Source organism: Alligator mississippiensis, chromosome 1 (assembly GCF_030867095.1).
Source record: "Alligator mississippiensis isolate rAllMis1 chromosome 1, rAllMis1, whole genome shotgun sequence".
In the NCBI taxonomy this organism is placed as follows: domain Eukaryota; kingdom Metazoa; phylum Chordata; order Crocodylia; family Alligatoridae; genus Alligator; species Alligator mississippiensis.
This window is the reverse complement of record NC_081824.1, coordinates 8,881,223-8,896,516: the sequence shown is the minus strand read 5'-3', so window position 1 is coordinate 8,896,516 and position 15,294 is coordinate 8,881,223. Positions and strand designations below refer to the sequence as shown.

Sequence of the window (15,294 nt, the reverse complement as noted above, 5' to 3'; positions counted from 1 at the left end):
GCAAACAGCCTCTAGTCCAGGAGTTCGCAGCCTTTTTCAACACAAGGCACCCCTTGTTAGACTCAAGGCACTCCTCAAAAAATGCCATCTCTTAGCTTTCATTCATTACTTAAGTACAGAAAAATGATAGAGTCATTCTTCCGGTGCAAAGAATTCAGCCTACACCAGGTCTAGTGGTTTTGGTACGCTGGGTTCCTATTCAAAATCCCTGGGTTTCTCTTGCAAATCATGTGCAGGTGTCTGCACACCTAACAGCACTAATAACAGTGCAGCATACCACAACACCCTTAAAAGGATCTTGTACCACCCTGGTTGAGAATCGCTGCTCTAGCCAAACAGACACAGGCCGGATCTTGGAAGCACTAGGGAGGAATGAGTGGCAGGAGATGGTAAGAGCCTCCGTGCAAGAGTGCAAGCAGAGGCACCACCTGGGTTATTGGTCCTGGTTATGAAGAAGGATGAGGGTATCGCCAACAGTGGCAAAGAACTGGGGGCCAAGGAGAGTTCAGGAATCGATCAGTTCCTGCTATGCCAAGTGTATATTGGCACAGATGCCTGATAGGGGGGCCAGCAAATATGTCTACAATGTGCAGTGCACTGGCACGTGGGGGTACCCGAGCCAGCTCGAGTACCAGAGGCAGCACAGCAGGATTAGCATGCTGCTCTGCCCGGGTAAGTAATCCTGAGCAAACGGGCTTCTAGTCCCAACCTCGTTTAGAGGTAACTGCACCACCTCTCACAACACCGCACAGTGCAATGCTGATCTACTCGGAGATGGCTGGGACGCAGCGAGCAGGAGCAGGAAGAGTCCCAGGCATTGCTGCACAGGTCAAAGCTGAAGCGGTGGGAACAGAGACGATTCCACAAAGACAGAGGAAGCAGGGGTTGAGGATGGAGTGGGAGAGGGAAGGGGAAAGCAGGAGAAGTTCGTTTCTATAGGGGCAGGGATCATGGCACGCCGGTACTGTCAAAAAGCAGGGGACAATCACTCACTCCTGGAGTCTTTCAGGGAAATGCATGCTCACCGTTAGAAAAGTGAGGCAGGGGAATAGATGCCTAGAGAAGTGGTGGACTCTCCATCACTGGAAGTGTTCAAGAAGAGGCTGGACAGCCACAGGTCGGGGATGATCTAGGCACAGTGACGCCTATGCTCTACTATGGGTATTTCCCATGCTTCTGGGCCTTCCTGGTTGCTATACAGGGCTAGGAAGGAATTTTTTCCCCTCCTGCTACCATCTATATTGGGGTGGGGGAGGATAGTTTCACCATCCTCAGAAGCACTGGGTGTTGCAGCCAAGGCTGGGGATCTAGATTGGGGTGTGCCAATGCATCTGCTAGAACTTAAGCCAGAGTTTCCCGACTATGAGGATCTTGCCCCGTCACGCAGGGTCAAACTGACTGCCATATTTTGGGTCAGGAAGAAATGTTACCCCATGGTCAGATTGGTATGAACTTGGGGGCAGGAGGGTTGCCTTCCTGTGTAGCAAGGGGTATGGCCCTCTTCCTTTGATCTCTCCAGAGTATTTTAATGACCGTTGCAGCATCACGATGTTGGCCACTGTGGCCCCCCCATTTTTTTTCTGTGGCTGGATAGGGTGTTATGCCTTGTGGTTGTATTAGGGTTGACTACGTAGTTTTGCTAATAGGGCAGACAATGGATTTTTATAGGATGGTTTGGATAGGGATGATGCTAGGAGGGTGCACCAGGGCTGCAGGGGCACCAGGGCTACAGGGGCATGTGGCAGCTCAGGCAGTGGGTTAGACTAGATGACCTCTGGAGGTCCCTCCCAACCCTACTTTTCTATGAACTTTGCAAATCCAGCATTACAAGGGGCAAAATGATCAAAAGCCCCATCTACACGGGCCCTCGACTATACGGTAACCTTACCATGCCCTCAGCTGCACTCTGCTGCTCCCCGAGTGCTGCCCCTCAAACTGAAGCAGTGTAGCCACGTTCAGGCCACGCGGCAAGCTGGATGTCACCGTACCTCAGCAGTGACAACAGGTCTGCTTGCAGCACCAGAGAGATGTGCTTACACTGCTCCTGATTTGAGATGCGCGGTGGAAAACACCGCTGCCAGGAATGATAAATATGCCTCAGGCTTGGCTTTAGGAGCTGGCATCACGCTGGTGCTTTGGCCCATTTTATCCCAAGGTTTGGCTGGGAACTACATCCCGTTCTTACCCATCCTGTCACCAGCAGCCACAGTGGGAGGTTCGAATAAAACTACTAATGTAGGCTGTACTACAACTGTCGATCAGACATCTTCCGACTGCGCTAAAGCTTCAAGAAGCCTGACTGAGCTTATTCAGCACGTGGCTCTGAGGCTAAAGACGGCAGAAACAAGGCCTGGACGGGGCACGCTCACTGTCAGCAAGAGAAAAAGGTCAAGGGTTTTGAAACAGCCCTCTAAGCGGTGCGTTCGCAGGCCAGGACAACCCATCCAGCTCAGGGTAATAAAGGGATGTCTGCATCCAGACCACTTCACTAGAGCCCGAGTTGGCATGCAGCATGGAGGCAGCTATCCCAGCAAACTGCAAACCAATACTCAAAGCCACCCCCAGCTCCCCATTGCAACAACGGTATCGGTAAAAGCACCAGCGCACACCTCCGCATTCCCAGACAGCAGAGCCGTGCTCTGAAAAGTCCCTGATCTTATTTTCTATTTTTTTTCCCCGAAGTGCAACTATGAAACTTGCAGCCGGCATGCCCGACTTAGCAGCATTTGCATGTGGTTTTGGAATTTATGCCCCAGCCAGCTGGCCTTTCTGGCTCCGAGTTCGAATGGTTTTTTTTCTCCTTTCCCCCTTAAAAGACATTAAGGGTTTCTGTGCACTGGAAACTACTTGTTCATTCAGGGCACTGCGATGAAAGGGAGGGGAAAAAATTGCTGGGGGGGGAGTTAAGGAAGTGGATTTTCTTCTCCTCTCATTTGCTGGAAGAGACTCCCCCCCCCCCTCCAGTCTCAATTTGCTTTGAAACGTGGCACTGAGCTGGGAAGGGAGGGTAGGAGGCGAGGGGGGGAACCGTCTCCGTCAGACACATTCACACTCAGCTGAGACACTGACCACAGACTTGCGCAGCTCCACGTATGGAGCAAGCCTGAAGGGCTAAGTTGTTCGGCAGGAACCGCCAAGCGCCCGCCCTCGTCTCCTCCCCTCCGAGGGGAGAAAGAGGAAAGCTGGAAGGGGAGGGAAGCGCCGCATTCCTGACATTTCTCTGCCAAGCGCCAGGGCTGCAAGGAGCCTGCTCTCCCCGAGCCCCTGCTCCTCTCCAGGGTGCCCGCGGGCCTGCAGGGCCCTCAGACGGATAAAACGGGGGAAGAGGCTGACAAAGGGCCCCACAGAGACCGGACAGACTTCCAGGGAGAGATGAAGGGCACTGCCCTTCATCTCCCATCCCTGTCCCTGGGAAGGGACTTCCCTCCCGTCCCCAGCATGGGGACGGGTGGGAAGTCACGGGGCTCCTTCTTCAGGCAGAGGGACCGGATGGTGCCCATCTCCTCCCCGGGCACGGATGGCCGTGGGCTTGCATGGAGCTTCTTTGACCGGTCTTGTTTTAGTCGGAGCACCTTGGGCTCATGGGACATCTCTCGAGACAGAGCAAACCACGGTTTTGGCCAGGGTCTACCTCCAGGGTTGGGAAGACTGGAAGATGGCAGGAACGGCGTGGCCCAGTCTGAAAGGAAAAGCAGCACAGAGAGCTTCTGGTCTCCAAGACTTGTCTCCCTCCATGCCTCCTTCAGAGAAAAGGGACCGAGCTGGGGAAATGGGAAACAGGAGGGGAAGGGAGAAGAGGCTACTCCACACCCACATCCCCTCCTCTCCACACTGCCCCATGCAAGCAAAGCAACTGTTTTCTTTAAGTAACACCCAGCTAGGGAAAGCTTAAAAAAAAAACAACCCAATTTTCCCTCGATTCACACATTCCCGTGCGCTTTGCCATCCAAGCACAGCCAGGCAAACCCGGCGGTAGCACAGGAGGAACCCCGAAAGCACGAAGTCTTGTACACAAGCACAGAGGCCACGGGTCCAGTGCACATCCAGGGTGAAGAGCAGGCTACATTTCTTAAAAATCCTTTTAGATTTGACCATGGAAGGGATCAGTGGTCACCTAGATAAGGGACCCCCCAATACACATCTGCCCTCCACCACAAAGATACTCTGAGCACGTTTCTCTTCCCAGCACAGCGCACTAAACCGCCCCTCCATACCACACCTGGGAGTGGAAAGGAAACCATGTGGAAAGGGACTCAAGTAAAATCTCATGCCCCCTTTTCCTGGTTTGAATTTGGCCTTGCTCCCCTTCCCATCACTCCCAGCCATCCTGAGACGCACCAGGGGGGTCTTTAACGACCCAGAGGAGCCCAGATCTCCGGTATGTCCCCAGTCCAAACTGAATCAAATAACACCCCTCTCCCCATTCAAGCAGTCCCCTGCTCTGGACTCGGCTAGCACCCAGCCCTGTCCAACTGGGGCTGGTCCAGCATCTGAATCCCCATCACCACCTGCGTGCTGCGTGGAAATCCCCCAACCCTCCTGCCAAGGAAGGACTTAGCCTGGAGCAATAAGATTGCAGCCTGGCTGCAGGCACCCTGCAACCACACAGGACGGGAAACAGCATGGGGTTTTCCCCATGAAAATCTCGAAAGCTGTCCCTGCACACATCCTGCTCAGCCACACACTAAAACCACCGGGGGAGGCTGAGGCAGGACTTGGAGGGAGGGGGGGGTGGGCAACCTGGTGCCCATCACACTGATGGTGTTGATGCCCTGTTTGCTACCAGCTGCTGCCCTTTGCAAACTGTTTGGGGGAAGGCACTGTCTTCCTGCTCTTGCCTTTGTTCAGTGCCTAGCACCGCAGGGTCCTGCTCCAGGACTGGGTGCGACCGTAAGAAACAATACCTTTTCAGGCACCCTCTTGCCCCCAGCCTGAAAACAAGCCCTGCCACCATGCTTCGCGCCGGAAAAGCATTGCCCTGACAGCACGCTGCCACCAAAGAGCCCCGGAGGGAGATGAGGGTCACCACCCCCCACCCGAAAACACAGGCTGCAGGATGCCATCTCCCTCCTCGAAAGGGACAAGACACTACCACCCCCATGACACAGTTGCGGCTGAGACCCCACGCCTAGGACTAGGGGTCCCATAGAGACAGCCACAACCAGGAGCCCTGTCGCCACCCCCTCTGCAGCCAGCAAAGGGGGCAACGTGTCGGGCACTGGCCTGGGTCCCAGAGGCAGAGGGGAGGCTGCGATCTGGAGGGAGATGCATGGGGGAGTCAGGGAGGTGAGGGAGGAGGGGAAATAAAATAATGTGGAGGGATCAGGGGAAGTGGAGGAGAGACACGGGAGCAAGAGCAGGCAAAGGGTGCACTGGGGTCCCGGCGCCAGGGGGAAAGCTCAGAGGCCCCTCCAAGGGGGGGAGACAGCAGCAGGGCGCTGCACGGGGGCAGGTGCCCGGGGAGGAGCAGGAAGGGCGCTGTGGGCAGGGGGCGGCAGCCCCTGCAAGGCACAGGGAGGGAGCGGGCAGCGCCGGAGCTCCTGGGGCAGAGCAGCATGCACGGGGGCAGGAGGGGGCAGGGGCCCGGCCGCTCCCACCTCGAACATGAGCGCGACGAGGACGCAGAGCACCAGGAAGAAGCCGATGTCCGCGTGGTTGTGGATCAGGAACTCCTGGCTGAAGACCGGGTGGCTCTTGGCCCGGCGGCGGAACCCCATGGCCGGCGGCAACAGCCCGAGCCCGGCCCGGCCCGGCCCCGCCGCCCGCAAACTTCTCCGCTCCGGCCGCTCAACTTGGGGCCGCGCAGGCGCCACCCCGCCCGGCTCAGCCCGGCCCCGTCCGCCGCCGCCGCCGCCGCCGAGACCCGAGCCCCGCGCCCCGCGCCGCCGCCACCCGCCACCTCCTGGGCCAGCGGCAGCCTTAGGGTTAACATTAGGGGTAGGGTTAGGGTTAACATTAGCATTAGGGTTAGGTTTAGGGTTAACATTAGGGGTAACAGATTCATAGATCTAGGGTTAGGGTTAACATTAGGGGTAACATAGGGTTAGGGTTAACATTAGGGGTAGGGTTAGGGTTAACATTAGGGGTAATGTAGCATTAGGGTTAGAGTTAACATTAGCGTTAGGGTTAACATTAACACTAGGGTTAGGGTTAACATATTTTTAGGGTTAGCATTAGTATTAGGGTTAACATAGCATATGATTTAGCATTTGGGTTAGGTTTAACATAGCATTAGGTTTAGCGTTAGGGCTAGGGTTAACATAGTATTAGGGTTAGGGTTGGTGTGAGGGTTAACATTAGCATTACAGTTAGGGTTAGGGTTAACATAGCATTAGGGTTAGTGTTAGGTTTAGGGTTAACATAGCATTAGGGTTAGCGTTAGGGTTAACATTTGCATTAGGGTTAGGGTTATGGCTGTCATTAGCATTAGAGTTAGGTCTCCTACCTGTGCAGCCCAGGATGCCGTCAGCCTTTTTCGAGACAAGGGCTCAGTGCTGAGTCAAAACCACTTAGCCCCGCTGTGTTCTTTCTGAGTTTTCATGGCCCTGGTTTTGCCCAGTGAAGAAAAGAACCAGATTTCTTTGGAGGGAGACCCTGAGTCTACAGAGGGGTGGCTCCAGTCGGAAAGAAGTGTTGAATCGCTGTTTTAGAAGAAGAGAGAGCCCATATTTGCAGTCCTTGTCATGACTGTGAATTAGGCGTGTGAATAATCCGGGAGCAAAGGTTGCAGGATCAGGCTCTCCTTTGCAGAGACACTGAGCTGCCCTGCATGCCGTTGTCTTTACTTCCATTTGTGAGCAATCAGGGAGATAAAGATGATGGCACGCACTTCCAAGTCGGGGTGTGCACTTAGAGTCATTGAACCAGAGGCAAGTTGGGCTGGAGGGAACCTCCAGAGGGCATCTAGTCCAGGGGTTCCCAAACTGTGATATGTGTTTCCCCCTGGGGGTACATAGGACATCTCTGGGGAGTACACAGGAGAAATTGTGTAATGACAGATGTTATTGTTCTTATAATAATAATTTATAAGAAAAATAATTGGCATTTAGGGGGGTTAAAATAGAAAATGTCTACTGGTAGGGGATGTGGGCAGCTGGTAAAGCTGGAAGGGGGCACGGCTTGAGAAAAAAGTTAGGAATTTGTGATTCTAGTCCAACCCCCAGCCTGAGGCAGGATCGCGCCATCCCATACAAATCCATCTTCTCAACATGCATAAAACTACCGTCAACCCTGACACAATCCTAACACCCTCAAATAAAGAAGTAAAGGTAAATGCATAACCGGCTCTCACACATCCCTACCATTCGGCCTGAGACTTTGCTCTCCTGTTGTCAGATCTGTCGCATAATCCTCGACCTCTTCGGTCATCTCGGGACACGCTGATGACTTCCCTCTTTAGCGAAAGCCCTGCTGCACTTGCAGCCTGATGGCTGGGGTGGCAAATGTAGGGTTGGAAGAATGGGAAATGTAGGCTTGAATCCCTCTGGGCAGGGCAAGACAGTGTCAAAATTTAATAGGAAGACTAAGGTAAGGTTTTTGATTGTAGCTGTGTTGGTCTAAAGATACAGGCAGATAGGGCTCTTTGGATAGATGTGATATCTTTTATTAGACCAACTGAGAAGTTGGAACAAAGTTCTTTGCAAGCTTTCGGGCATGAGCACCCTTCTTCAGGTATGGGGAGACTCTGCTGTTGTTCTGAGATCTCCAAGGATCTTTTTTTTAATTATTATTATTATTTTTTTTAGACTTTTTGGACTTTCCAGCGTTTCACGAATGTACACAGAGGATATGTGACTCAACGTCACCAGGACCCGCTCTTGGCTCCTGGAAGTGTTTGCTGCCTCTTCAGTCAACCTTGCAGATCTTGGACTGGCCTCTTCAGTCTGAGACTGATGACTTCCCTGTCTACTGGAAGACTGTCATCCTCATATTGAGGGGTTACCACTGCCGTCGACACAGAGCAGCGCTGAATGCAGCTGCTTCTGGGGTGGAAAGCTGCACCCAACCAAGGACAGCTGAGCCAGAGCAGAGTTCGTGCGCCAAGCACCTCTGAGTTGTAACTGTTATTTTACTGACGGTAGCCCGCAGGGAAATAGGAGGTGTTTCAAACATTGCTGGATGGGTCAACCTTGTCTGAAGGACTGACAGCCTCTGGACAGCTAGGCAAAGTGAAGCAAAAAGTAGGCAGCTGACAGCATTCACCTACATGTCATTTGCTCTGCCCTAGGCACTGTGGCAGCAGCAGGTTTTTAAAACGGATGCAAACGTAGGCAGATGAATGCAGGAAGGTCAGGCAAGGTCTCCCTACTGGGAAAAAAGGCACGGAGGTGAGTAAATCCATGTCAATCCATACAGCTTCACTGGTTCACACGGGGTAAAAACGTGGCCAGTCGGCAGACCCCTGCCGAGGCAGGCCAGGAAATGCCGAGGACAGGAGGGCAACTCTTAAATCTCATCCCTCAGGCACCTTCCTCAAGGTCGCACTGCAGCTCCTCTGTCCACATGGGAACCACAGCCTGGCCCTTCTCTGCAAAGCAGAGGCCTTTGCCTTTTCTTTCCAAAAACGAAGCAGAGCTCACACTTTTCCCCTTCGCAGGGCAGCCTTTCAATCACTACTTGCACCTAAGAAATGGGAGACCTACACGTCTTGATTCCCTCCGCGGGCTTAAATCCCCCATCTCCCTCCCAAGCATTTTATCTGCCATTACAAGCTAGAGTATGAGACGCTCTCCAGAAGAAGCTGTTGCACCAGGCAGGAACGAGTCCAAGATGCGCTAGGACAGTGCTGGAGTCTGGCCGGTTGTATTTTATCCAACAGCCATTTCATGCCAAGCCCCGGAACCTGAACTCAGGTCTCCCTTCTGCTCTAACCACGGGGCTACACAATTGTCCTCACCCTTTTCCTATTGCATTTTTAATTCTTTTCTGTCTGGGGGACCTATTTCAAGCAGAAGGGTGCAGCCCTGCCGTATTTCCAGCCTGGTGGCAGAGGGGACAAACGTAAGTTTGGAAGAATAGGAAGTGGAAAAGGTAGGGTTGAATCCCTCCAGGTGGAGAGGGAGTGTCAAACCCAGGTCTCCCACAGGGCCGTAAGCATTCGGGTGCAATATAAAAGTGGACCACCCCTTCCTCTCCCCTAGCCAGCTTTCAGAAGCAAATGATGGCCTGGGTTGCATTGTGTGAACCCGTCTAGAAAACGCCTGCCAGATCAGGGCAAGTAAGCAACAGAGATCTTGGCTTCTGGATCCTGAGATCTGGAACAGAAGTTTCATAAACTGGCTTGACCCGAATCAGTGAAGTCTGATCCTACATTCAACGGGTTTATCTTAAACCGGTTTCAGCCATTTTGAAACCGGTTTCTGTGCACTGAACTTCTGTTCTGTTACAAGTTTCAACCAGTTCCTGATGACTTAAACTGGTTGATGTGTAACTTCTGTCCCTGGCCCGAGGGACCTCACGTGGACCTCAGATGCCTGGCTGCAAAGACTGGGGCGGCCCCAGGCAGGGGTAGGGGTGCCATTCGCTGTGCCAGGGGAATTTCAAAGAGAAAAGGAAAGTGTTTGTGCAATCAGAGCACCTTCGGGGCTGGGCAACCCCGGAGCAGAGGGCCCCCGAGTCACGGCCTCAGACTGAGAGACCCGAATTCTGCTCGTTTCCACACAAAGTGTTTCGGGGCTTCTAGCCTTTATTCCCTCAGCGTTTCTGCTCCTCATCTGTATAATGGGGATAACAGCACTGCCTTGTACTTCCCAGGGTATTGTGAGCAGCAAGGAATTAAAGAAAGCAAGCCCCTTGGCTATGGTAGTGATGGGGGGCTATATCCACAGCTGACTGCAGTGAATTAGACAAGCTGCATAGTAGCAAAAGAGGCCCTTGGGATCTGGGGCTGTGCGTTCGGAGGCGTCATGCCAGAGCGTAGACAGGGGTGACCCCCTTTTTGGCTCGGGCAGGGCTGCGCTTGCAATACTGTTCTTATTGCTCTTATTACTGTCATCTGTGCCCTGCCCCAAGTCAGGCTAGTCACAACGGAGGAGATGGGGGAGGATTAAATGACAGGGTAGTATGGTGAAATGACTGCTAAGGTAGGGGCCGGGGGATCCTATTTTCACTGAAAGCAGGTGAGAGCTTGCTTATGCTGGCAGGTAGAGGAAGGAATAAAATGAAATGAAAGGAAGGTGGCATTCGGGCTGGGTTTCTGGAGCTTTAGACAGGGTATCTTTAAAGAGGCAGAAGAGGCAATCCAAGAACAGCTCTTTTACACCAGCCAAAAGGCTACGGTCCGCAGAGAAGCAGAGAGCTGCTTAGGTCACCGGATCAGGCCCATGCTCAAGGTCTGTCGCTGGCATTGTGCTGCTTTAAGCCTCCTGATGGGAACGCGAGGGGGTGGAAAGAGCTTGCGAGGGAGTCAGCGGGAAAGACGGTAGCTCGGAGCAAACGTCAGCATTCCTGGGCCGTGTCCTGGGAGCCAGGCCCTGTGCGGGCCCAGGCAGAGTTTGCTTTGAACAAATAAAACCCCATCAAGCATGGCTCGTGGGGGAAACAAAGTGGAACCAAGTCCCCGCCGACAGGGACATTGCAATGCTCTTTGCAGTGAGAAGGGAGCTCTGGGGACATAAAGCGCCAATCTAGGGTGTGCAGAAATGTAGGAGGATCTGGGCTTGCCTATGGGCTGGGTGACCTCTTGGTGTCACAGAGGAAGCTGCTCAGAGGTATGGTAACTCTCCGTCCTATCTGGGGATGGGACCAGGTCAGACTATTAGATCTGAACTTCCCCAGACTTTGGGCCATTCAGCTCGCATGCTGTCTTGCTCAAGGCTGGACACAGGCATGGGTGAACTGGGTGGCCTGGACAGAAAGGGGGCCTGAAAATGGTAATTTTTATCATCATCATCATCATTATTATTATTATCATCTCTGGTGAGGGAAGCCTGATACAAAAAGTTTGCTGGGGGCCGCCAGGAGTCCAGGTACAGTGCTGCTCGTGCTCAATGAATAGCTGGTCAGAATACCACTTGGCTTTCACAAGAAACAGTGAAAAAGCAGGAGTTGGGTTGTTTTCACTGAAATTTCTACAGTTTTTACTTAAAAAGCCAAACCCAGAAAAAAAAGTAGGGATTTTTAACAACCAGTTTAAAAGAAAGCAGTCAAAACACCATTTGCTCAGTCAAGCCTGAGAAACCTGAACCATTCCCAAAAATGAAATGTCCTTTTCATGGAAGATGGCCTTTTTCATGGTGACATTTCAGTGCCGTGGAACAAACACCAGCTTGATCTACCGAGTAGTTGGCCCTGCTTTCTCCAGCTTGCCAAAATGCACGTTCCCTCCAGTCCTGCGCTGCTGGTTTAGATGAGAGTACATGGGAAGTGTCATGCAGTTTGGCTGAACTGAGATGGGCTTGTTCTTATTTGAGGGAACCGGTTTATCGTGAATCTCTTACCAAAAAAAATATAGATGAGCGAATGCCAATTTGCATCAGCTGAAAATTTGGCCCAGTGCCTATTCACTCCTTCCCTACACCCATTTATCTATCTCTAGGCATTCATATTGCATTTATTATGGCAAGTGTTGTGCAAGAGGGCTGTCCTGCTGTTGCACTGGTGGCAGCCCTGACACAGTTCAATGGACAGCGCACACATCAACGGCAGCTTTCCGAGGCAAACAGCCTAATTGATTCATACTCGGAGCAGGAGCACAAGGGACAGAATGAGAAGCAATGGTCTTCAGCTGCAAGAAGGGAGATGTAGGCTGGCTGGTCTAGCAATGAGCTGTGGAATCACTGGAAAACAGATTCCCAAGAGCTTCTCTATAAGTGAAAGCTCTTACAAACAGGTTAGACAAAGATGTGGAGGAGATTGAGACGGAAATGATCCAGACTTGAGAGGGGGTTGGACTAGATAACCTCCTGAGGCTTTTTCTGTCTCTACTTTAATGTCATTCTAGGCTATTTCAAACTGAAACCACCCCATAACAAAATGCAGAGAGGTGTGGACCGCATTAAATGTCCACGTCCCTGCCAGGGCTGGACACAGGCATGGGTGAACTGGGCGGCTGCCTGGGGACTGAACAGAAAGAGGGCCTGAAAATGTTTCCCCCCCCATTGTCCGATTATTATTATCATTATCTCTGGCAAAGGGGGGGCTGATACTAAAAGTTTGCCCGGGGCTGCCGGGAGCCTAGGTACGGTGCAAGGAGTGTCACCCAAGCGCTGGAACATGGGATGTCTCTGCAGCCATCGCCCTGTGCTGTGTTCCAGTGGCAAGTCCACAAAGCACTCTGGTTGCAACTATTATTCCAACTTATTGTCCTGGACCCACTGTTAGGGCTTGGCAAAGGTCCACCTTCCTCGGCTCCCATCTGTCCACAGTAACACATACCAGTGCCAGCTGCATTGCAAGGTCCGGTTTGTAACAGGAACCTCTCTCTTGAGCAGTGTATGCAACACGTTTTCTCCAGGCCTCCCTCTGGCGGCCCCAGAAAGGGAAGCATGAAAAATTTCTTCAGCTCTGGTTAATCAGAACAAGGGTCAATGCTATGGCAATGGTTCTCAACCTTTTTAGACTCAAAGGACTCCCTTGTTAGACTCAGACCAAAGGCACCCCTTGGAAAATGCCAGCTGTCTGTTTGCATTATTTTGGACTGCAGAAAAATAATAAGCCAATTCTTCCCTTGCAAAGAACTTGGACCACAACAGCACTGCTATGGGTTCCTATTTGAAACCTCTGGCTTTATCTTGCAACTCATGTTTGCTCACCTACCAGCGCTACCATTACATGGCAACTCGTGGTACCCTTGAAAGGATCTCAAACCACCCCAGGTGTGCTGTGGTTGAGGATCACAGTGCTATCAGCTTACCCTGGTAGTGAAAATCAGGTTCAGGATTTATTTTTTTTTGATTGGGAATGCTTCTTTAAATATGCTGTAGTCAGCAGAGTTGGCCAGATGATAGCTGGCATCTCTGTATCCTGTGGAAAGCTGGAAGGCATGCCCCATTTACATTTCTAGTAGGGGAGGGGGGGGAATCAATGCTTAAAGACCAAAAAGGAAGATGATCAGCTGGAAGTTTATTTCTCCAGGCTATAAAAGCATTACTGATGCTATCGGGAGCTGCGTGTACTAAAGCTATGAAGCCACCTAAGCTAACAGATATAAAGTGACACAACCAGTTCATGTCAGGAACAGGCAAAGCATTTTGCACCCAACAGATCATTCAAATTCCCTTCCCTGCCTCTCCCCTGACCTTGACAAAGCAACAAGCAGCTGAAAGATCCTTCAAAGACGGCCCCATTCAGAATTAACTTAAATGCACATCTACAGGGAGGTCCCAGCTGTTTCAGTCTGTCTGAGCACAGTGGAGTCCTGGTCATTGATGGAGCCTCCGAGGTGCTACAATACAAGTAATTCAGGTCTATCTTTAAATCATATAGGGGTGAGCTTCCTGCTCTTGATTCCAGCCCCACCCTATATACAAAGCAACCAGTGCCTGTAGCATCTCTAATAATATAGGGCAGTTGGATCAGGTCAGAGCAGCTTGCAGGTCTCTCTTAAAGGCAAGGGTGAATCCTACCAGCTATATGGAAACCTGCCACCAAATGAGAGGGTGGCAGGATTAAGCTTTGGGCCTGCCTAAGTAAAGAATTTAGGCCTCCCGATGCTGGCTTGGAGGCATTTTGCAGAACCCTGTACTCTGGGAAGTGAGAGCCTGGGAAGCAAGGGGCCTGGAAAGTAAGATTTATAAAGATGGGCTGAAAGAACTAGAGTTATTTCGTCTGGAGAAGAGAAGACAGGGGACATTTGCTAGCAAATCCTAAATACCTGAATGGGAAGATGGAGACAGGCTTTTCTCTGGCTGTAGGGGACAGGACTAGGTAGAGTGACCTCAAGCTGCAGCAGAGGAAATGGAGGTTGGAGATCAGAAGGGACTTTCAGACAATGAGAGGGGCCAGGCTTTGGGACAGGCTGCCTAGAAATATTGAGAAATCCCTGGAAATTTTTGTTAGACACACTTGGCTGGGATGATCCTGCCCAGAGCAGAGGGCTGAACTAGATGGCCTTGCGCGGTCCCTTCCCACCCTGTTCCCCAATGATGCTAAGAGCAAGGCCTGAGGACATGGGCATATGGAGAAGGTCCTCATCCTCCGTCACCAGGCAGATGTAGCTACATACTGAGAACAGGGGAAAGTCCTTAGTCCCGCATGGCTTTTGAATGGGCCGCAGGGAGCCATCTCCAGCCCCTTGCAGTCCCCAGTCCAGGACCCTTTCCCGAAAGAAGAGACCTGCTTATTTTTGAAAGAACTGAGAACAGCTCAGCCTTTGAAGGCATGGGTGGCAAAGAAGGAGCAAGTATTGATGCTGCTTTATTGCTAATAAAGTAGCCCAGTGGTTTGAGCACTCACCCAAGTGTGAGACCTGGGTTAGAGGCTTTCAGCCTGAGGGATTCAAGCCTATCTCTCTGGAAAGTGCCCTCGCCACCAGGCTAGAGGCAAGGCTAAGTGGGGAAACCTCCTGCTGAAGTCAGGCCACCGTGCAGCCTCGAATTCAAGGTTTGCTAGCAGGAGGCAGAGCATGACTGTGCACAAAGGGGTAACTTGGTTCCCCAAGACGAGGTGGAGGCGTTGGCCTGTGAAGCACAGGTTCATGTAGGACGGGCTGTCCATCTTCTGAGCACCGAGAGCATAGGTGTATTAGGTCTGATCATCACCTGTAGGTGCCAATCCAGGACTGCAGGGAGACCCTTAAGTGCATCCAAAGCGTGAGCTATCAGGCACACCTCACTGCAGCATGTCCCACCAGCTATGCCAGGTGGTCCTGGCACTCGGTCTTCGGCGTGGTTTCACCCAATCTTAGGTACCAGCCTTTCCCCACTTGGAGTGCAGGGGCTCAGGCGCCAGTTTGGGTTTGTGACTTCTCTTCCTAGAGCCAGAAACACTCAGCATTGTCATACCCAAATCTCAGGGGTCTCAGCTGTTTCGCTGTTCATCATCTGCACACCAGAAATAAGAGCAATTCCTGACATCAGGAGATGCTGTAGAGTAAATGCATGACAACGGCAAGGTATCCAGGCAAATCGAGTTGGTCTAATAAAAGGTATCACCTCTAGAAGTCCTGATTGACAAGGGCAAGGTACTTATGTGAGGACAGCCAGGGGCATAAGACCTATAAATCCAGAGCACACTCTGATTCACTCCCCCAGTGCAGATATTGTGAACTAAAATGCAGGGAGACACTGGACTGGGCCCATCCCTGGTGAAAGTGAGTGAGATGCAACCGGCTCATACTCATTTGGGGGCGGCCAG

The 15,294-nt window shown here is 51.9% G+C and overlaps 1 protein-coding gene across 2 annotated transcripts in view; it reads right to left on the bottom strand.

Annotated features, from left to right (window-relative positions):
* TRAM2 (translocation associated membrane protein 2) overlaps positions 1-5,807 on the bottom strand; it is a 44,384-nt gene extending 38,577 nt beyond the window's left edge. The window contains exons 1-2 of one of the 2 annotated variants that reach the window (XM_014599630.3): positions 5,598-5,807; positions 3,632-3,679 (exon numbers count right to left, since the gene is read on the bottom strand). In XM_014599630.3, coding sequence (XP_014455116.1) covers positions 3,632-3,679; positions 5,598-5,717 — 168 coding nt within the window. In that variant the 5' untranslated portion in view covers positions 5,718-5,807. The remainder of the gene's footprint in view (positions 1-3,631; positions 3,680-5,597) is intronic. The other variant, XM_006270717.4, reaches the window with a different exon arrangement.
* Positions 5,808-15,294: the final 9,487 nt, after the last annotated feature.